This window comes from Manduca sexta, chromosome 23, assembly GCF_014839805.1.
Source record: "Manduca sexta isolate Smith_Timp_Sample1 chromosome 23, JHU_Msex_v1.0, whole genome shotgun sequence".
Lineage (NCBI taxonomy): Eukaryota > Metazoa > Arthropoda > Insecta > Lepidoptera > Sphingidae > Manduca > Manduca sexta.
In genome coordinates this window covers 13,868,211-13,890,517 of record NC_051137.1, presented here as the reverse complement: position 1 = coordinate 13,890,517, position 22,307 = coordinate 13,868,211, and the positions used below count along the sequence as shown (strand labels likewise).

The window sequence follows — 22,307 nt, the reverse complement described above, 5'->3', positions numbered from 1 at the left end:
GATTATAGACAATAAATAACCCACAAACCTGGTACTGTGCACTCAGTTTCATGCTATAATACAAATTCAATACACAAGCGAAATCAGCCTTATTTATAGGCAGGTACGGTGTACAATATTACATTGCAATAAGAAAATTTGTCCACAGCTGTACCTAATAATATAATAATAATATAAACATCACTCGATTGACTTTATCGTAAGGCAACGGCGTTTGGGTTTATAGACAGCAAACTATAGACATAGAGAATGGATTCATCTGTCACATTGACCACTCAGTAGAGACAGATAAAAGTCTTTTTCTTTACAGCAGTGACACGTGCGCATGAGCAGAACACTTTCCCGATCCTCGGACAACTAATCAGAATATTAAATAAGCAATAGAAGTTGATTAGACCAACTTCTGCAAAATTTGAAGTTTGCAGTACTTGGGGTAAGTCGTATGTTTATACTATGAAATATTACCGCTAGTGTAAACGCATCTGGAACTTCTTATTCTTCTCAATATATTATTGCAAGAACTTGTTAAGGTAAACTAAGCATTAGAACAATACAAATCTTACATCTTTCTTTCCTCTCTACCAGTATGCTTACAGCTGAACATCAATCATTCTCTATGTCTATGGAATTAGTTCACAAATGCGTCTAGTTGGCGCGACCACGTGACACGTATGCGTGGGAGTCTGGCGGTTTACTTTAATTAAATATCTATACAATCCAATTAACTGTCAAGAATGTATCACATATCGGTGGGTTGAAACCTAAAATTTATCAATACCTAACATTCAGTTTTGTATACTGTTTTCATACGGTACTTCTTGTGTATTTACTAAAATATATACATTTCTTCAAGCCAATCCACTAAAATACCTATAATCGAAGCCAAAAGCATCAATTAATCCGAGAATCAAGCACTCATCGGATATCGAAACATCGATATCCCATCAAACATATCGATTAATTTTGCCGTAAGAAATAGCAAAATGTATGTGCAGTTGTTAATTCACTAGTCATATATATCCATGCCTATTATATTTCCTACACTATAATATGCATAATATTTATTGTACTTCCCCTATTTATGGGTATACATTCATAAATAATCCATTATATGATGGATTTGATAATCATTTAAACATCATAATATCCATAAGATTTTTTCTGTAATCTTGTTTATCATACAAATAATATGGTAGTAAGTATATATAAAACTTGGAATTGAATATACAATCGTTTACAATTAAAGTACTATTAATACATTAAAATGGTGACACAGGCTGATTTTTTGAAGAATTCTAAACAGAAGAAACACCAATACCTAATTTCAATAGTTAATTATCCTGATATATTTCAGATTAAGAGTAAAAAACGCACCAACCAGAATTAAGTTTTTTTTATCATGCTTACAAATTAATTTGATTGGTTTATTTTCACCATTTATCCGCAGTTAGGGCTTTGGTTAATTATTAAAATAAACATTTAACCTGTAGGTTACAAAGCCTAATATGCTGCTTGTTTCAAATACATTACAATTTACTTCTTATTACACTCAGTACAGAACACAATGTCCTTCAAACCGTAGCAGCTTACATTGCTCCTCGGCGGTAGAATTCGACAAAACTTTATACAATTCAATATATTCATAAATTAATATTAATGTCATGGAAATAATATTTAACATTTTTAATTATAATTACCTAAGTTATGTACCACTTAGGTCAGTACGGTTTGGTCTACATAGCGAGTTAAACCAACTCCTCAGCCAATATATGACATAAACATTCCGCGAAGTGCTCTTTTGAATCATCTCCTCAGTTTTCTGTAAGCAAACAATAGAGATCTTAGGCTCGATGGTACAATAAATTTTAGTGTCAGAATTACTATGTCATAGCTTCCAGAATGAAAAATTAAAGTTCTTTTATAAGAAATGGATTGAAAATATATTGTTGCTTTTACGAACAAACGTGAAGTAGCATTACTTATGGTCAAAAGTAGTACCTGTTAAGCGGTTTCTCCTTGTAGGTGATAGGTTTCCGTGTCCGGCGCGTGCGTCCCTCCCGCGCGGGGTCGCTGTCGCTGTCGCGCCCGTCGCTGCTGAGCACGCTGGCCTCGCTGCCGGCGCGCGACCCTCGCTCCATACTCACGAACCGATCGCTCCGATTCACCTCCGACCTATCGTGTCGGTCGGTTCTGTCGTGTTCCGATTTATCGTGTCGGTCTGATCTATCGTGGTGGTCCGATTTGTCGTGAGGCTCGGGTGCTGCATGGTCAGACCGCTTGGCGTCTTTGGTGTGTCTTTCGGTGCGATCATGTCGGCTGTCGCGTCGACTGCTCTGTGCGATTGGCTCTCGAGCGCAGACTTCCATTGGGCTCATTGTGTCGTCATTATTGGCGTCACTAAAACAAAAACTTTTATAGTAACTTTTGTTGCGGGAAAGACTTTTCAGGCGAGCGTAACCGCAAGCAACACTTATTATTAAATATTATGAAGATGTGTACTATATTATAGTGTCAACATATGTGTGTACATTTGAAAAGAAAGTTAAAATAATATTTTAATTTATACATCTAACTCTGTTTTTTTTTTTGTATAAAAAAACGGATTACTTACGGATTACTAAATTTTTACAAAATCCATTGACCATAATCATACTCTAAATGGAATAACTACTGATATATGCTTTCCGCATAACCCTGTAGACTGTGTAATAGCAATCAACTTGAGTACACTAGCTCGTGATGGATTATTTTGTACATAGTTGTAGTACAGCACTGGAGAGGTGTACTCACGACACGAGCAGCGCGGCGTCGGTGGCGCCGTTGGGGCTCGGCGCGTCGAGGCGCGCGAGTGCGGGCGGCGGCGACGTCAGCGCGTCCTCCGACCCGCTGCTCAGGCGCATCTTCGCCACTAGCACCTTCAGCACGCGACCGTTGTTACTGGAATATAATTATCATTTGCTATAGGGATTGAGCGGCGATAGCCTAGTTGGGTGTGGAACGAATTGCCGAGACGAATGTCCGCAGGTTCAAATCCCAAGGGCACACACCTCTGACTTTTCTAAAATCATGTGTGTATTCTTTGTGAATTTATCGTTCGCTTTAACGGTGAAGGAAAACCTCGTGAGGAAACCTGCACATCTGAGAAGTTCTCTATAGGAATTTCGAGGGTGTGTGAAGTCTACCAATCTGCACTAGGCCAGCGTGGTGGACTAAGGCCTAATCCCTCTCAGTAGTAGAGGAGGCTCGTGCTCAGCAGTGGGCAAGTATATAATACAGGGCTGATATTATTATTATTATTATTGCTATAGGGAACTTAAATTAATGTGTCTTCAAACATGACATGATGTACTGATGACATCGTAGTCAGCTCCAAAACATCTTTGACCACATAAAAAAAAATCAATTTTCTATAATTTTGTGTCCTTGGCCACAATTTAGATAACAATAATTAAAGTGCTTATTATAAACTGACGGTTAAAAAAGTTTTATTAAAAACTAGCTTTTGCTCGCGGCTCCGCCCGCGTTATAAAGTTTTTCAGGCTAAAATTTTCCATTATAAAAGTAGTAGTTTCCCGGGAGCCTATGTTCTTCCCAGAGTTTCAAACTGTCTCCATACCAAATTTTATCTTAATACGTTGGGTAGTTTTTGAGTTTAAGACGTTCAGGCAAACGGATGCAGCGGGGACTTTGTTTTATAATATATTTTTTTAGAACTTTTTAAGAGGAATAATCCCGACGTACATCATTGTTGCATAACTTTAACCGTTTACGCAGCGCACGCAACGGAAGCTCTCAAAACGAATAAATTGTCCCCGTATTTGTAACATGTTTCATTACTGCTCCGCTCCTATTTGTCATAGCGTGATGATATACAGCCTATAGCACCCCACAAATAAAGGGCTATCCAACACAAAACGAATTTTTCAGTTCAAACTGGTAGTTCCTAAGATTAGCCATTACTGCTCCGCTCCTATTGGTCATAGCGTGATGATATATAACTTAGAGCACTCCACGAACAAAGGGCTATCCAACGCAAAAAGAATTTTTCAGTTTGGACCGGTAGTTCCAGAGATTAGCCATTGCTGCTCCGCTCCTATTGGGTATAGCGTGATGATATATAGCCTATAGCAATCCACAAATAAAGGGCTATCCAACGCAAAAATAATTTTTCAGTTTGGACCGATAGTTCCTAAGATTAGTAAACAAATATAATGAGAAAGCTTCGAACTGCTAAGCTATCGGGAGTTACACGTGTCATTGTGAGTCAACCATAAAAGATAGACATATGCTGTCGTGGGATATTTTTACATAATTTTAAGGAGAACATTTCCGTCATACATGATTTCTATGTAGCTTTAACCATTAAGGTTGCACACGCGACGGAAGCTTAAAAATGGTGTAACTTCTCCCGTTTTCCCAACATTTCCCTTCACTGCTCTGCTCCTATTAATTGTAGCGTGATGAAAAGTATACTATAACCAGCACAGGAGTATGAAAAATAATTGTACCAAGTTTCGTTAAAATCCGTCGAGTAGTTTTTGTTTCTATAACGGTTATACAGACAGACAGACAGACAGACAGACAAAAATTTTACTAATTGCATTTTTGGCATCAGTATCGATCCCTAATCACCCCCTGATAGTTATTTTGTAAATATATTTCATGTACAGAATTGACCTCTCTACAGATTTATTATAAGTATAGAAGATAAAATAAAGTACCTGTTCCTCCGCTGCGCGAGTGTGACGGGGGTGAAGGGCGAGTGCGTGCGCGCGCGCGCGGCGCGGGGCGAGCGCGGCGGGGTGCGCGCGGGGCGAGCGCGTGCGCTTGCGGCGCCGCACCGTCGGCGTGAACACCGGCGCCGCCACGCCAGCCTCGCCCTGCTGCACGCTATGTATTACTCTACTGTCCACTGTTGGGCTACGACTACACTTACTAGCTCTCGATAACGCAATGAAAAATTTATGAAAATGTATCTCGAAGATTTACCAACTTTAAAGCTTCAGATCTAGCATAAAAATAATGATGATATTTTATAATATGAAATAAAATAAATTATTATATTATACTTGTTCAAAGTTATAAAATATATATAAATATCACCTGCGCATCATCTTCAGTCTGATCACTGTTGGGCGGCGACACGCACGTCGCCTCGTCTACTTCGGTCGTGGAGTCCGGCTCCAGATTGCCGGTCCTGCTTTTGGATGACTGCTGACAAAGAACACAATCTTTAATATTAATAATACGCAGTTAAAGGCCTATTGACAAACCTTACAATATATTCCGCAAGAGCTTACAGATCGTTAACAATAGCAATATATGAATAGTATATACATGCAACTTGCAGCAAGTAATGAAAACTTCGAAATTTGGAAAAATGAGTTTGTGCAAGATCTACTATTAATCTAAACATCGTTTAAGAAATTGCTGATACCACATACCCAAGCATCGAAATAAATATTTATATAAACTATTTAAATTTCCTTCCACTCCAACTGGCAAGATATGTTATCTACTATCCAAAAAAAAGAAAGGAAAGCAGTTTATTTGTGACAATTAAATCTATAGAATACATTGAAATCAAATACTTAAAATTAAAGTTGTCACAAAATGGTTCTACCTTTTAACCAAGATGATTAAATGTTATCAAATAACTCACCTGGGCTTGCTCGGTGTATCCAACAACCAACTGGGACCCTCCAATGGATTGTCTACTTTATTCCTAAAATAATTTAATTATATTGAAAAGAAATCTCTCGTACAACTACATGATGATATTACACATTGTCAATCAGTATTAATCAGAAATTAATGTATTTTTTTTATTTCCACAAAATTAGTCTTACAGAAAATACTGATCACTCTTTTTTTTATTGCTTTGAATGACGAGACGAGCTTGCCGTTCGCCTGATGATAAGCGATACGATCGCCCATAGCCAGTAACAAAACCAACAAACAGCTTGAATTACAAAGTATTGTTTGGTATTCCACTGCTCGCCATCCTGAGACATGCAATGTTAAGTCTTATCATGTCCAGTAGTTACATTGACTACAATGTTATATCTAAATGAATTATTGATTTGTTGTAGTAAGTTTTTGCTTAACAAACCTTGTTTGTGGTGTTTGTACTTCATCTTCTGGCTCTATATCTTCAGTCACCGCATCTAGCCTGCGACTGTTGACATTACATTATGTTAATGGTACAGTATAAGGAATAAGTCATGATCGTAGATGAACAGTGGTAGCGAATCACTAGTAAGCCAATAGTGGCGATAGCCTAGTTGGTTGTGGAACGGACTGCCGAGACGAATGCCCGCGAGATCCAAAATCCCAAGGGCACACACCTCTGACTTTTCTAAAATTATGTGTCTATTCTTTGTGAATTATCGCTTGCTTTAATGGTGAAGGAAAACATTGTGAGGAAACTTGCATGCCTGAGGACTTCTCTATAGGAATTTCTAGGGTGTGTGAAGTCTACCAATCCGTACTAGGCCAGCGTGGTGGACTAAGGCCTAATCTCTGTCAGTAATAGAGGAGGCCCGTGCCCAACAGCAGGACAGTATTATAATACAGGGCTGATATTAATATTTACATAAAGTACTTTTTGACTTACGACGCATCAAAGTCTTCGCTTTCCGACGCCTCCTGAGAGTCGTCCATTCTCTCAACGCTGTCTGCAAACATTACAATCAATCATCACTTCTACTCGCCGCCAAGGGCCTAAGGAAGGCGTAGATATTGTAATTTTGACTTTGCGGACGATTAACAACTCAGTTTGCTCTGTGACCACGAAGGCTGCAAAGTCTTCATGTTGGGAGAATATTATGATATACAAAACGATAAAATTCGAAATCTTGTTTTATTTCTACGTTTCTTATTAGCGTAAATATAAGAAATCTTTGTTTTTTTATTTAGCAATAATTTCCAAAAGTATTGTGACTTATTTGGTAATAAATGTGTAAGTAAGTAACTGTAACCAGTATGAAGCAAATTACCGTCCAATCCAACCTCCTCAGTGCTATTGTCCGCGTCCTGCGCGTCCGTTTCCGCTTCCGCATTATCGGCTGGTCTATTGCCAGCGTCTATCCTTGTCAGTGGTATATACACATCTGGAAATAATTTCAAGAGAAAATGAAAATAACAGTTTTAAGAATATTACAAGAAAACACTTGCGATTTTTGGTCATATTTTAAATTTTGCCCCTGATACAAAAGAAAAGTTTTAAAAAATTGTTATATTCTGCTGATACACTGGGTTATTGTGATGATGTCACATTAAAGTTGTATAAGTAATGGTAAAATACCTTGTAACATATGCATGGGCACCGCTCTCCCTGTCAAGCTACGATTGGGACTCCTTGAAGCTGGCTCTGGAAATAAAATCAAAAATACATAAGCTCACGCCTACATCATCGAGAGATTGGACAAAAACATAACTAAGAACTGTAGAATGTACACTTATTTCACAAAAATTATATTTATTGAAAAAAATACATATATACCTATTTATAACTAATATGCTAGAGCGTGAACCTACTGTCCCCATCACTAACAAACCCCAAACCAAACTTAAAAGCACATTTATGTTAAACAAGAAAAAACGAAAACCTTAAAATATATAGCCTAGAAACATTGTATATCAATTGATCTATAAACTCACGTGTATTGCTTGTATTAAATAAGGTCCTACTTAAAGCAACCACCGGTTGTATGCTCTGTCCTCCTATCATCATCGGTGGCACTCTGTGGATCTTGTCAGTCTTCTCCGTTGGTGTTCCACCTATAGCGCTCCATCGTGGTGATGCTGCGTCTAGTTCTTGCCTGTCCCTCATGTACGTCTTGGCCAGTTCTATGGTGTGCGCGATCTCCCCAGACGCTTGGACGAGATGCGCGAGCGCACGTTCGCTCGTCGCCTGTATGGCTGAGTCGAACTGACGCGCCTGGACGCCACCAGTGCTTCTGAGCCGCTGTGAATGTATAGTTGTATATTAGTTTCAAGGCTTCTTATTTAAATAAACCTATGACTAGCTTCAGACCCTGCTTCATATAAAAATTGTATAAAGCAATTAATGTAGGTATATTACTGATTATACGGATCTCAGCTACATGGATTTATGATTATCAGGATTGCCAACCATGAACAATGATAAGATGAAACAAAAAATTTAACTGATTTTGTTTATCGCTTCACCAATAGGCTATTTGATTAGTTTCTAGACACCATCTTACACTATTTATTTGTGTAAACTAGCTGTAAAAATATATTTCTTTGTATATGTTGTTAAAAATTGTTTTTAAACTCTATAAACTACATGAAATATTTTTTTTAACCTATCTATCTTTTTTTTATTTTAATCCTATCTGCAATCTGCTGTTTAGCTATGATCAGTTGTTATATAGGTACTTAGAGCAATAAATAAGTGCCTATTTTGCATATTGTCAAATAACCAATTATAACTACCAAACATAGCCCCAATAACGTAATTTTTATCTCAGAAATGGTCATAAACATGTACAGACTGACAAGTGAAACTAGATACATAATAATAATTCATATGTATAATAATCACGTTTCTTCAATTAAAAAGGCAGATTAACAGAAGACAACTGTATTAATGGTAGAATCCATTTATAATGAAATTGAAGTGAAATGCGGACATTATACATACCCTAAAGATTTATTCATATCTTTTCGTGTTCACTTATGATCAATGACATTAATTCAAAACTATGGCTTAAAAAAAGCAAGCTAACAAACTTATACATTGCAGTAGATAGGTATTGGTATTGGAATTCTATCAGTCATCAGACCTGGGCAAATTTCTTTAAAAAAAGGTAGTTGTAAGCAGTGTTAGTAAAGCAGTCATTTAAAGTAATTTCATCTGTTTTTTTTTTTATAATAATTGTGTAGGGACCAAACTAATTCATCAATTTCATCTTATTAAGTGCTTGGTCAATATATGCACAGCCATATCAGAGATTATCCAGTATATTTTTTTAAGAAGTGACTTTTTTATTATTGCTACATACTTTCATAGCATTTGATATATTGATAAAGGAACTTATCTATGAATGTCATGAGTTTCTTTGTATTTTTGAGGTAAACTAAAAATGCTGTTTATCAAAGCAAGTGTTCATAAGAATTAATAGTCTTTAGGTGCTACAAATATGTGTATTAATAGTAGTATGGGAATAACAGATAATGGCATATTCCTTTAGAAATACTGCATATTCATTATATAACTGCAACAAAAACTTGTCCCATTTGATGTTTATGAAAATAAAATTATAAACAAAATTGATTGAGTGCAACAACTAAGTATAGTAATACAGGTTGACATATACATCTTTTGTATCGTAATTTATGTTGTCATTTACGTTGTATGCAACTCTCAAGAGCGTTGAAACGCTTATGGAGGCATTAGCACTTAGTTAATGATCTTCATACTAACGCTAAGTTTAAGCCTTAATTCATTGACTTCTTTCATCAGCGCGAGTTTCTCGTCCTCGCGCTGCGCCGCCGTCATCTTCCAATACTGCACTTTTTGCACCAATTCATTGTTTTTCTCCTTTAGGTCTTTTATTTGGTCTTCTCGGGTCGCCATAGGTATCTACCCGCTACGATTCCCGTTAACAAATTGCACCTCTATTTTCAAAATGTGAAAAATCGAATTGTCAATATGACAGATGTTGCCAATGGTCTGAACAATATAATAATCATTATATAGGTAGGAGTTGCATATATAGTCGATTCTTAGTTGATACTCAACTACTTTGATAATTGTCTCTGGCTTTGTCTATGACAATATTAGGGATAAGATATTTATAATTTCTGTCGATATAATTATTTAAAACAAAAACAGCTTCCCGATTTAGTTTTGTAGGTACACTATTAGAATTTGTTTTTAAATACTTCATAATAATGTAAATTAGCCTTTGAAATACCTGACTCTGAGGTATTTTGTATTAGTACTACAATTTCAAATATCTGGCTTCAAACATATTTTATTAATACGTTATAAATGAATTTCATTTCACGACTTAAAAATATTTTGTATTTTCCATTTTAAATGCATGCGAGATGGTTTAAATATAATGATTTGTATTATACTCGTACGCTTTCAAATACTTGAAATATGCTGTTAAAAGAGTTATATTATGAAAATAATATTATTTAGTATCTACTTATACAATTATTACATGTCCTTTACACGTAAGCAACTATCGATACTTAGTTTTATGTTAAAACTTCACACCCCTTCTTTTTAATAATGACAAGTGACATCAGTGTGACCATTTGTGGCAGATTTCTGCCATTTGGGCAGATTTGGCACCAAAATTTTAACTCTGGCAGACTAAGCTGAAGTTTCAAAAAAGTGGCAGATTTTGACAGATTTCAAGCTAATCTTTATTATTTTTGAATCTCTATCTTTATTATATATAAATTGAATCCTTATAATTTTCTGTTGCTTATTATTTACATTATTTTTTATTATGCATATACTTGGTAGGAAATTATTTACTGAGCTAGCAACTTTTGTCACGGGCATAGTACGGGGATTTCCTGTGCTATTATTTTAGCGTTTAATGTGTGCAGTTGTTTTTCCGTGTATGATGAAGAGAAAATACGAGCGTTCGTACCGACCGGAGTGACACATAAAAATATGTAGTGAATGGAGTAATTAAAAAGTCAAATGTTTCAGGTTCAATAAAGGAATTCCTTTGAATACATAGTATTTAATTTATTTATACCCGTCTTCATGGATGCTATAATATGATGGCATATTTTAGATATATTCTGGAGTTGGGTTAGGCAGATTTTGGCAGATTTTTTGCCAGGGTCAGGCAGATTCGCGATTTTTGAGGTGGTCACCCTGAGTGACATACATTGAATGTCAAACAGGCGTGGTAAAAACACGCGTATAGTTGAGGTTATTTAAAAGTTTTATAAGTTTCTAATTTACAATCTGTGAATTAACATGTCGTTCCGTGGTAGAGGAGGCGGCGGCGGTGGTGGGCGAGGTGGATTTGGTGGTCGCGGCGGTGGCGGAGGTGGCAGAGGCGGCCGCGGCGGCTTTGGGGGCGGCAGAGGAGGCCGCGGCGGCGGCGGTGGCGGAGGCTTTAGGCAGTATCAGGAACAAGGTCCCCCAGAATCTGTCATACACCTAGGCCACTACGGCTGGACGGTGCAAGACGACCTAGTCTGCAAAGTAGATATTGAGGACGTGCCGTATTTCAATGCTCCCATCTACCTCGAAAACAAGGAACAGATCGGTAAAATTGACGAGATATTCGGCAATCTGCGCGACTACTACGTATCGGTGAAGCTCGGGGAGAACATCAAGGCTAAGAGCTTCAAAGACGGACAGCAATTTTACATAGATCCTGCGAAATTGCTACCACTGAAGAGGTTCTTGCCACAGCCTCCTGGTGCGAAGCGAGGCGGAGGTGGTAGAGGAGGCAGGGGAGGGCCCCGGGGCGGTAGAGGCGGAGGATTCGGCAGGGGTGGCGGTGGCGGCGGATTCGGCAGAGGCGGCGGAGGAGGTCGTGGCGGAGGCCGAGGATTCGGTGGCGGCGGCGGCGGATTCGGCAGAGGCGGCGGTGGCCGTGGTGGCTTCCGAGGCGGCCGCGGGGGAAGATAACAGGCACAGACTGATGTGTGTGAGAGTGCATACTGAGAGTTTACCATGAGCCCTCCTCACTGAAGGATTATATTGACTTGTTGATAATTATAAGATTTAAATAAGTTTAGTATGTATGTTAGGTTAAGTAAGACATATTTTGGAATTAAATATAAAATAAGGTGTACCTATGGTTTTTCATTTTAGTAGTGTAATTATTATTAATATTATAAACATGAGGTTCGCGCGTTTGTGTGTAGGGGCTAATCTTTCAAACTAGTGAAGCATTAAAATATCTTTTCCATCATTCCCAAGCACTACAGGACACTTTTTATCCCAGGAAATTATAAAGTGGGACTTTTATCTCAGAAGAACCTTTTCACTTGCAGTCACAACAATAATCAAGTTGTAAATGTTGATCCTTACATACTACCAGACCAGCTAATCTGTTGCCACCATAACTTGAGTATGCTGGGTATGTTGCAGGTTGCCAAATATTAAAATGTCCATTTGAGCAATGTTTACAAATGTCTGAGTGAACCAGCAACAAAATCCTAATCACATCATCTGTTTGATTCAGCATTTGCCAAACTTATTTATATCTTATAAGGATGTTTTAAAGAGAAAAACATTGTTATATAAAAAAATGTGTAATACAATTGAATCGATAACTGAACCAAATACCTCATGAAATAAATAACATTTTCTTTGTGTAACAACTTATTCTTATAACTAAACTGATTAATGCTTGTTTCCAGTACTCTAAGTAGACCTCGAATGGCAAACACATTTATAGTACTTGGCAGTAAATATTACACAAGGAGAATCAGCAAGCCGGCAACAAAATATAGGTGTGAGAGATAGACTTATATGTTTTTTTTTAGTGGGTACAGCAAAGAGACCCAACTACACCTAATGGTAAGCTAAATGGGGTCCAGAGAGTGTTCCCTCCCTCAGTGGTTGACAGTGTAGGCTTGTTCGAAATTGCATATACGATACACACATACATCATAATTTAGAGTAATAATTAATTCATTTAGGTTATATTAAAGTACATATATGAAATTAAAACCAATGTCTACATATTAAAAACAGGCTTATAGTACAAACTGTGATACATATAAAACTGTTCTTTTACACCTTGTTTAAGGTGATTGCTATAATGAATACAAATACCCTACCATCAGTGTTTTCATTCTTATGTACAATATTTACTGCAAAGTATTTTATATCTTTCATCCCTTGATGTGTAATGTTTATAGCTGTACAAGACATGCAACATTATCCTGCTTAAATGTCATATCACATTGCTATATAATGAGTTTACAATTAGCTGTCTGATTCAGAGATTGGTGGGAACAGACAACACAATTAATAATTTAAACTATTCTAAATTTTCTAGTTCTGCCTTCCCTAAGCTCGGTACGTAATTGTACGCCAGTGCTTTCCCTCTATGATTGAATATGTAAAATGAAGGAATGTTTTGCTGTGTTTCCCAGCAAACTTGATTCATTTCTGCTGCTGCATGGATCTCTCGAAGGTTTCCAGCTACATTTAGAACTCCCCACATTACTGCAAAAAGGCTGACAACTGCTTGCACTACGATCTGAAAAATATATACCAAATTTATGCAGAAACTTCTTGGTTATTTAGTTTTTTTTTTTATTATTATTAATTATACTCACATCTAAAGGCAATGTTGTAAATTCTTGCGATGTTATTCGAAGATATGATCGATCTGTAATGAAATTAGCTTTTAATACATTATAAAATAATAATACAGAGTGAAATAACGATACAAAATACGTACGTTGTGCTGCTGAGAATGCTGAATGGAAAAGTGATATAAACCCAACTATGACTATGATCTTGTGGAATGAAGCCATTTCTAAATATATATAGATTTAAAACAAACACATATATTACTCTCAACAACGTTCTTATTTAATCGTTTTACAATATTTAGCAACAATTACTAAGTAGGTATTCTAATTAGGTTTTGACTTTGGCATTAGTGAATTGACAAAGTTGACATGATTCGAATAGATAACACAAAGAGAATTCATAATTCATAAACTTATTCATAAATGATTATATAATTTAGCATATTAATTTATTTATGTGTTCATAAAGGTAAAATATGTGGTTGTAACGAAATAATAAAACTTCATGTAAAAAATATATATTTAGTTGATTGAGAACGACAACAAAATAAGGTAATCCAATTAATCGACTATTTCGTCCAAAGTGCTATTGTTGACTTGTCAACAGTAAACATCAGACGTCCCTAGTTATTTCAAGTTGCGGTAGCGGTTGATTGTGTTGTGCCGATGTTTTAATTAAAAATATAATTTTTATATGAGAGAAAGTTATAAATCCAAACCATGAGTCGAAATCCCAGAATGGAAGAATTTAAAATGGATGGAAAACCATTAAAGAGACGTAATTTTTCAAGCATGTTATACAATGACGAAACTGGAGCGATTTTGGGTCGAACTCCTGAAAGTTGGGGTGAGTGAACTTTTTCATAATTTCTTAGTAAAAATTCATGAAATAAAGTTTGAATTACACAATTGTCGTAGTACTGTAATCTTTTATTTATGAAAATAACTGACTTGCATTGTTATGTGAGGGCGTGGCTTTTGTACGGACGATTTCAATTATTTGAGATATATAGTTATTTACTTAGGATCATCTTAAACGTATAGTTGTTTTACAAATATGATGTGAACACGGTTATGGAACATTAAATTCTTTGCTGTAAAGATAATTTGTGGAACCGATCATAACTAGCAAAAATATTGTTTTCTTTTTTGTCTCATCTTTGATCAACACTTCAATGAAGAACTTTTAATTTTTGTTTGAAATAAGTACTTTTATATGTACTATTTTCGTTAAACCGAGACTTCTTGCCATTGTCTAGGTCCAGGAATTTCTAAAACAACTTATAGAAACTGGAAATAAATTGTCTTGTAGTTTTGTTACAATCTACCTGTGGCGTAAATTTTAACAGTGATGGCCTAAGGTGACAAACAGTCCCAACTTCAGGGCCTTGCGCTTGAAAGGAGTACAAAGAAGAACATTAATTTTCCTTGACAATTGGGTAAAAAAGTATTGCAAAGCTCTGCCAACAAGAGTATAGCCTTAGGGTCACTACTTCATTTGAAGACAAATTTGAATGCAGGATAGGTAGGTCATATGTGCATTGCAGTTAAAAGGTTTGAAGCCATTCCTGTGGCACCATGAAAGTCAATTTCATATATGTCCACATGAAGCAATTAGATTTTTTAATTAATCTGTCCAACAAACCAAATTATACAGACCTCTATCTTATAATGCAATATTTAAATTGTTTTTGAATTAAATAGTTAACAAGTTGGGTATATTGTTTTTAGATAAGTAAATAAACATGAACATTTTAGGACTTCACTAAGCAAACAGTTCAGTTAAGTTAATTAAAGATTAACAAGGTGACATTGGGGCTTGTGATATTGCTGAGTAATTAATGCACATTAAGTAGTTTAAATCCCTCTTACCCGAAGCCATATTCAAGTAAGAATTCAATTAGGTGTCGGAATTTTATGTATTATCCAAACTGAGTTTTGGAAGATTTAGGCAGTAATCCACTTTATGGATTTGCTAAATGTACATAAGACTTAGTTATTTGAGTGAGGGCACATGTTTCTAGGGTCGGTGTTTCTCAGGCTTACCTATCATTAACTATGTCCATGTGTAGGTTTCACATGAATATTAATGTATAAACTAGCAAATAAAAAGAATGGTAAAATAATAAATAAATTATATTATTACATTTTATCAACATAATTATTGCAATGTAGGTATATTCTGTTGAAAGAATTTATTATAAAATTCAACATAATATATTATGTAATGGAAGTGAGAGGCAAAGACTATTTTTTTTTTAATTCAGTTAATTGTATTATTAAAATTCTTATTTCACTTTATTATATGGGTGTAACTGCCATTTTCAATGAATGAACCTTAACATCACAAAAATTTACCAATCAGAATTTAAAGTATTTTTTGATATGACTTATTTTAATTAGTTAATTCTCAGAATTGGATTGAAGATTAAGATTAGGATTATTTACAGAAAACGGTTGTAAGTCATGTAAATTCAGCTTGTTAGATTATGACTTGCATTTCCATGCAGGTAATTAACATTTCCTGTGTCTGCTAACACAAAATTAAGTAGAAATAAGGTATTGCTGTGTATGGCTAATCAAAAGGTTTTTTTATTTCTTTAAATGACTAGACGGGCTTGCCATGCCGCTGATGGTATAGGATATGACTGCCCATAAACAATAGAAATACCATGCAACTCCTTGAATTACAAAGTATAGTTTGGGATTCCACTGCGCTCGCCATCATGACACATGAGATGTTAAGTCTCATTATTTCCAATAATAAAACTGGCTACAATGTCCTTCAAACAGTAATACAACATTTGATTACACACTGCTGCTTGGCCACAGAAATATACATTGTGGTGGTACCTATCCAGCTGGACTTTCACATATAAGAGACCTACCATCAGTAAAAGTATTTGTTTGATGTGGTTTTAGCTATTGCAAAACCATATGTACTCTTTAAAATATGATTTCCATTCTTCTGTTACTATGGTCTCAATTTATTTCGGACCATACAGTATATTGAAATCTGGTATACTTAACATAACACTTTTCCATTTTCAGGCAAGATCCTGATCTTCTATGTGATATTCTACGCAGCATTAGTGGCTCTGTTCTCCATCTGCATGGTAACTTTCCTGCAACAGTTCATCAACCCTCGCGTGCCGCGTCTCCAGCAAGAGTACAGCGTTATCGGCACCAGCCCAGGGCTGGGCTTCCGACCGCAACCGCAGGACGTTAGGAGCACCCTCATCTGGTATAAGGGCACGAGTTATGAGAGCTACAAGTATTGGGAAGATCAGTTAATTGATTTTTTGTCGGGTGTGTAATTTTTTATGAGTAATATGAAGAAATTTTTTAGGGACAAGCTAATTCTCGAAAGTTGTAAGGCCAATTTTTTGTACCCCCTTCTCTTTTTGTAGTTTTTAATAGCATTTTTTTTTATATTTACGGTATTTTCTTTGGAGGCAATGTGCGCCCTCACAAAAATGCCTCGAGTAAAATTATTGACGCATACTTTTAAGATGGATAATTCATAATATTGAAGGGCCATACAAATTGAAAATTCTCATTTTTGACGCGCAAGCCTCTACGCGTTTTCAGTGCGAACATTTATGCCGAAAAATATATATATTTTCCGTTAGCATTGAGTTTAGCTTGAAGAGGTATGTCAGCACATAAAAAAAAAATCGTCTACGAATTAGGTCAAGAAAATAACTGCCACTTGCGCATGAAGTTAGAAAAAGTAAAAAAGCTGATAAATTAAAACATTAATTTAAATTTTCAGTGTACAAGAAGAAAGGTCAGACAGCAGGCGCTGGTCAGAACATATTCAACTGCGACTTCAAGAACCCGCCGCCGAAGGGCAAAGTGTGCGATGTGGACATCCGTGGCTGGGACCCCTGCATCGAGGAGAACCATTTCTCTCTCCACAAGTCCTCGCCGTGCATCTTCCTTAAACTGAACAAGTACACAGGCACTTTTTATTTCAACACCTTTAAAGTATACGAGACTAAAAGCTGTTGAATACAGTTTGAGAATGTTGTGGCTATTGTAATTAGTTGTATTACAACAATTTACAATATTTTCTGGGAGAGGGAGTTATCATGCTGTAATTTGTAATTTTTTATACGCTTTATACTTATAATTGTTGCAGAATCTACGGCTGGCGTCCCGAGTTCTACAACGACACGGCGAACCTGCCCGAAGACATGCCCAAGGACGTGAAGAGCCAGATCTTGAACATGACCAGCTACAACAGGGATTATGTATGTTAACACAATTTTTTAAGCCGTCTACCATTGGAAAATGGTAGTATGTTTCAACTATGCTTTGTAAGGATTTTAGTTGCCACGTTCGACGCTTTGTAAACTTTTAAATTCTAAGTAACATGATTTGCATTTGCTCGAAATGGCGATTGTCTTGGCATCGAACACAGCACTAGATATAACACATTTTATTCAAAAAATACCTTAACAAAAAAAAACATTTTTCTACTTACAGGCCAACTCGGTATGGGTGTCGTGTCAGGGCGAAACTCCAGCCGATAAGGAGATGATAGGACCGGTAAAATACTTCCCGTATCCCGGCTTTCCGGGGTACTTCTACCCCTACGAGAATGCGGAGGGGTACCTCAGTCCTCTAGTTGCCATACATTTGGAGAACCCTAAGTGTGAGTATTCGGAGTGTATAGTATTGTAGAATTTAAGGTTAGTTAAAATGGTCTTTGTCCAGACTTATTTGGTCCTTCGATAATTACGGAACAATTGATAATACTTAAAAGAAACAAGAAACAAACGGCCGTTAATTACTTTGAATGACGAAACGAGCTTGCCGTTCGCCTGATCATAAGTAATACGACCGCCCATGAACAGTAGGAACACCATCCAACACCTTGAATTACAAAGTATTGTTTGGATTTTATGTCCAGTAGTTACACTGGCTACAATGATTTTCAAACCGGAACACAACAGGGCATACTCACTACTGTTTGGCGGTAGAAATAAACATTGTATGGTCATACCCAGGCGGACCCTCACATCACCTACCACCAGTATCTTGGTTCAAAATCGATTTCTAATAGGAATATTATTCATATTCGAAAAATTATAATTGAATGTAACTTTTTTTAGCCGGTGTCGTCATAAATATAGAGTGTCGAGCGTGGGCGCAAAACATCCAGTACAGCAGAAAAGAGCGGTTAGGTTTGGTACACTTCGAGATTATGTTAAACTAGTTGGTATCAAAAAATATGTCTGTAGAGTGTACTTTAAGTGTAAGTGTCCGGACTACATAGTAGACCACAGTAGACCGGATTAGACCGGAGTAGACCGACAGTAGACCGAGTGGATTTGATGAAAATGTTGATGTTCAAATCATCACTGGTAAGTTTTTGTTTATATTATACATTTTTGACACGGTCTTTTCAGTAGACTGACTCGGTAACGCTTTAAATATGTGTCTGTATTGATATTATGACTTATTTAACTTTAAAAAAGTATTTTTTGTTGGTTATCCAGACAAGGTATTCAATTTTAAAACTACCTACGCAACTTTTCAGAATTTACGTTTTTTTGGGAATAACGAATCGTTTTGTAACCAGTGTCGCCATTTTAAAAATTATTATTATTATCAGTTTAAAGTGAACTTTAAAAACTGTATGCTTTTCTATTACTTAACAGATTTAAGATTTAGAATCTCATTTTGACTATTGCTGTGCATTTATCACAAAACGTTTCCTACATATCAATAATACAGGTATATTAAGTGACATACTAGACTTCATTATGAACTGTTTTCTATTTTAAGATTTGACTTGATAGATACTTCAAATCTCTACTTCCATTTCTGATATTACAAAGATATTGCAGGATCAGATTTAGGCTAGATTTATTAGGGCCATAACACCCCTACTGCCACTATCAGACACGTCACTAATATTTTATTATTATACAATTTTTGTACTTTAACATCCAGTGCGAATTAACGCATAATAATTATACCAAACAGCATAAACCTAGTAAAAACGTGGCTTTTGAAGAAAAATATTCACTGTCCTTTTGGGGAAATAATCATATAAAAAAAATTGCTAAACATCTTTAAAATTGAGTAACGTCTCTGAGTGCAGCAGTAAGAAACGTGTAATCATAATATTATGTATTTAGTTATAGACATTTTTTACCTCTACAATAGCAGCTATATTTTTTATGTTAATCATGAATATTTATTATTTGCTCTCTTACATTCCTTATTGGTTTTAAAATAACATTTCAATTTCAGTAACACTAAATACCGTATAATTGGCACACATAGTAATTTTTAATTTTGTTTATAGTATCCAATAAGTTTAAATTGTAGTCAATTTTCTGGCTTGTATAGAAGTAAACCACACTTAATAATTTGTAAAAAATACAAGTGCCTTATTGACGCCTACAGCATTTACTTACTTCGGTCCTGGCTCATACTATAACTAATTAAGTAATATGCGTCTCATGTGATTGTATGCACTCGTGCCTTAGAAATTTATTTTGTATTTATATAAGTAATATTTGTGTTTCCATACATTTGTTCGTATTATATAGGGTGTTATAATTTATTGTGTTCAGACTTGAATATTAACTTAAACTTTGATAACTTGAATTATTTGGATGAAAACTGACAGATATACAGAGAAACAATTTAGATTTATTCAAGCCTGGGTCATATAAATAGTTAATTATTATCTGATTTACGTAGTGGCGGCCTTAACCAATGGAAGGCTCCTGGCGGAAGCTAAAAAACCTCCCCGGTTTCCACTTTTTCGGAGTATTGGAGGTTCACAGAGGGATGACCGAAAAAAAAATTATAACTCGAGGTCCCCAGGTCCCTGCTATGGGCGCCACTGATTCTATGCTGTCATTTCTAAAAGCGATTTCCCATAGTAATGGTAACAAGAGATTTATTTAAAATTAATTGAACAACTGATATTTTTTTATGATTCTATTGTAACGACGATGGCCTGTTCTCATCTGTGGTTCTATTTTTTTTTGGAAATAATTGATTCGACTGAACACTAAATAGTATCACCCTGTATAGATCTGATATTGTGAATATCATAAGACAGTAAGACTGATAACCAACCGTGGCAACTTGTTTATCTCTTTAATGGGTTTGTCAGGCATTTGCTAGGAATAATGAACCGGAAGGGAAAAGAATTTCTAGATTTTTATGTTCATATTCTAAGCTAAAATATTTCTACTACTTCTGTTATTATATTATAGCTTCTACAGTTTTTTTTACCAATGACTCTAAAATCTTTATTGATTTAAAATAGGTCGGCTTGTCAAATGTGCCTGACAAAATAATATTTTTTATGAAAATAATGGTCCAATGATACAGAAAGGAAATTATGTAAAAGGAACACTTTTTATTATACTACGCCTGACAAATTTATTAATTATTGTAATTTTTATACTGTTTTTTTTTTATATTTATTTTATTTTTGTATTTTTTTTAAAATATGTATGAAATAGGCTTTGTTCCCAATGGAGTCCTGGAATCTCATAAGTTTATCGTGCAAAGAGGAGAAATGACTTGTGGGAATATGGCTAATTTAATTTAGGCGTATGCTATATAATATTTTAAACTTTTTAAACAAAGACAAAAAATGTCATATCCATGTAACCCTTATTGATATATGTACTTATTATATTTTTAGTAATTTTCCATAGTGAAATAAGTATAATTTTTTTGACAATGGCTAAAGGAGAAATAAGAAATATGGATATTAAAAAAAATGCCCAAAAATGGTGTTTATAAATATTAAAGCTGCCAAGATTTTCTGACTAAATTTATGAGAGCACCTTACATTAACGATCTAGTGTCGAATATTTAAAATTTTTAATTTTTTGTTTTTTTTTTTCCAATTCAATTAGGTATAATTTTCCATAACAAGATAGAAAGTCGAGATTGTTATTTTTCTGTTTCTTTTTTTTCTAACTTTGTGTTCGCAGCCGTCCATGTTGAATCTCAATGACAATGTAATGTACAAACTATTGTTTATATCCTTATTCATATTTTTTATACATATATGGTTTATATTATTAAGTTTCTATTGTAACTACAAAAGACAATTTAGAACTGAGTGTGAATATTTCCGTCCATGGTAATGTATTCTCTATTTTAATGAAAGACATGTACCAAAAATCTATTAAGTATTAGAGCAATAACGTATGCTTTAGGACGATTGACCTTCCCCGTATTACTCGCCTTTAATATCTCAACAAAAATAAATTACGTTGCTTAATAAATATTACTAAAATCATTAAAGTAACTATAAAAAACATCCTCTTTTTAGAATTATGACATTAAAAAATGTTTCCAGTTCAAAGACTATAAATAGTTCACATGAATGGTAATGAAAGAGCTAACTAATAACTTCCGTATTTCAAGATCAAATAGGTTAATCGTTTGGATTGGCAGCCCAATGTCGCGGCTGGGACCTCTTTCGATTACAGCTCTCCGGTTTTATTTTTAAACTAGGCACAGAAATGCCGTCCATATTGTCTATTATCAGATTAATCGATACCAGCAATTAACACTACGTTAAATCGATTTTTGGCTAATTTCCGTTAGAATGTAAAAATATTATTTCTTTATCTTTTATAAACTTACAAAACCTCTTTTTTTTGCTATAAAATAAAGAATTCGTGTATTACACAAAATGCTCATTAAGAATGCTTTAGTATTATAAAATTGATTTTATTTTTCACTTTAAATGTTTCTCCGGTAAAGTTGAGATTTTTAAGTTAGTGTTAATCCAGCTGTCGTCTGAAGATTTCGCTTCGACAGTCGATAAAGAAGTTTCCTATGGAACTAAAGCGACTACGTACTTGTCAATATAGATCATACGTTATTGTTCTATACTGAATTTGGTGTGTAATGTAATTGTGTGCCTTTATTTGTATGAAAAATAAAAAGATTTTTAAACATGTTCTTTTTATTACGTCTGTTAGGGATGTGATCCTTTTGTGTGGTTAGAATGAGTTGAAGTT

The 22,307-nt window shown here is 35.2% G+C and overlaps 4 protein-coding genes across 4 annotated transcripts; 2 read left to right on the top strand and 2 right to left on the bottom strand.

The window, feature by feature from the left end:
- Nucleotides 1-1,797: 1,797 nt before the first annotated feature.
- LOC119190275 lies at nucleotides 1,798-9,692 on the bottom strand. The gene is made up of 12 exons (XM_037441752.1): nucleotides 9,455-9,692; nucleotides 7,663-7,969; nucleotides 7,307-7,372; nucleotides 6,999-7,112; nucleotides 6,617-6,677; nucleotides 6,113-6,178; nucleotides 5,663-5,725; nucleotides 5,108-5,197; nucleotides 4,722-4,880; nucleotides 2,791-2,937; nucleotides 1,999-2,397; nucleotides 1,798-1,819 (listed from the first exon to the last, which is right to left on the bottom strand). Exons 1-12 carry the CDS (start codon nucleotides 9,605-9,607, stop codon nucleotides 1,804-1,806), a joined length of 1,641 nt encoding a protein of 546 aa, XP_037297649.1. The 5' UTR covers nucleotides 9,608-9,692; the 3' UTR covers nucleotides 1,798-1,803.
- Nucleotides 9,693-10,880: 1,188 nt separating this feature from the next.
- On the top strand, nucleotides 10,881-11,810 carry LOC115445364 (H/ACA ribonucleoprotein complex subunit 1). Its single transcript, XM_030171602.1, has one exon. It carries the CDS (start codon nucleotides 10,982-10,984, stop codon nucleotides 11,642-11,644), a length of 663 nt encoding a protein of 220 aa, XP_030027462.1. The 5' UTR covers nucleotides 10,881-10,981; the 3' UTR covers nucleotides 11,645-11,810.
- Nucleotides 11,811-12,257: 447 nt separating this feature from the next.
- LOC115445360 (membrane magnesium transporter 1) lies at nucleotides 12,258-13,660 on the bottom strand. The gene is made up of 3 exons (XM_030171595.1): nucleotides 13,434-13,660; nucleotides 13,309-13,361; nucleotides 12,258-13,229 (listed from the first exon to the last, which is right to left on the bottom strand). Exons 1-3 carry the CDS (start codon nucleotides 13,507-13,509, stop codon nucleotides 13,008-13,010), a joined length of 351 nt encoding a protein of 116 aa, XP_030027455.1. The 5' UTR covers nucleotides 13,510-13,660; the 3' UTR covers nucleotides 12,258-13,007.
- Nucleotides 13,661-13,915: 255 nt separating this feature from the next.
- On the top strand, nucleotides 13,916-22,246 carry LOC115445350 (sodium/potassium-transporting ATPase subunit beta-2). The gene is made up of 6 exons (XM_030171584.2): nucleotides 13,916-14,134; nucleotides 16,339-16,596; nucleotides 17,063-17,243; nucleotides 17,432-17,543; nucleotides 17,779-17,947; nucleotides 18,408-22,246. The coding sequence occupies exons 1-6, from the start codon at nucleotides 14,008-14,010 to the stop codon at nucleotides 18,509-18,511; spliced, it is 951 nt and encodes a 316-aa protein (XP_030027444.1). The 5' UTR covers nucleotides 13,916-14,007; the 3' UTR covers nucleotides 18,512-22,246.
- Nucleotides 22,247-22,307: the final 61 nt, after the last annotated feature.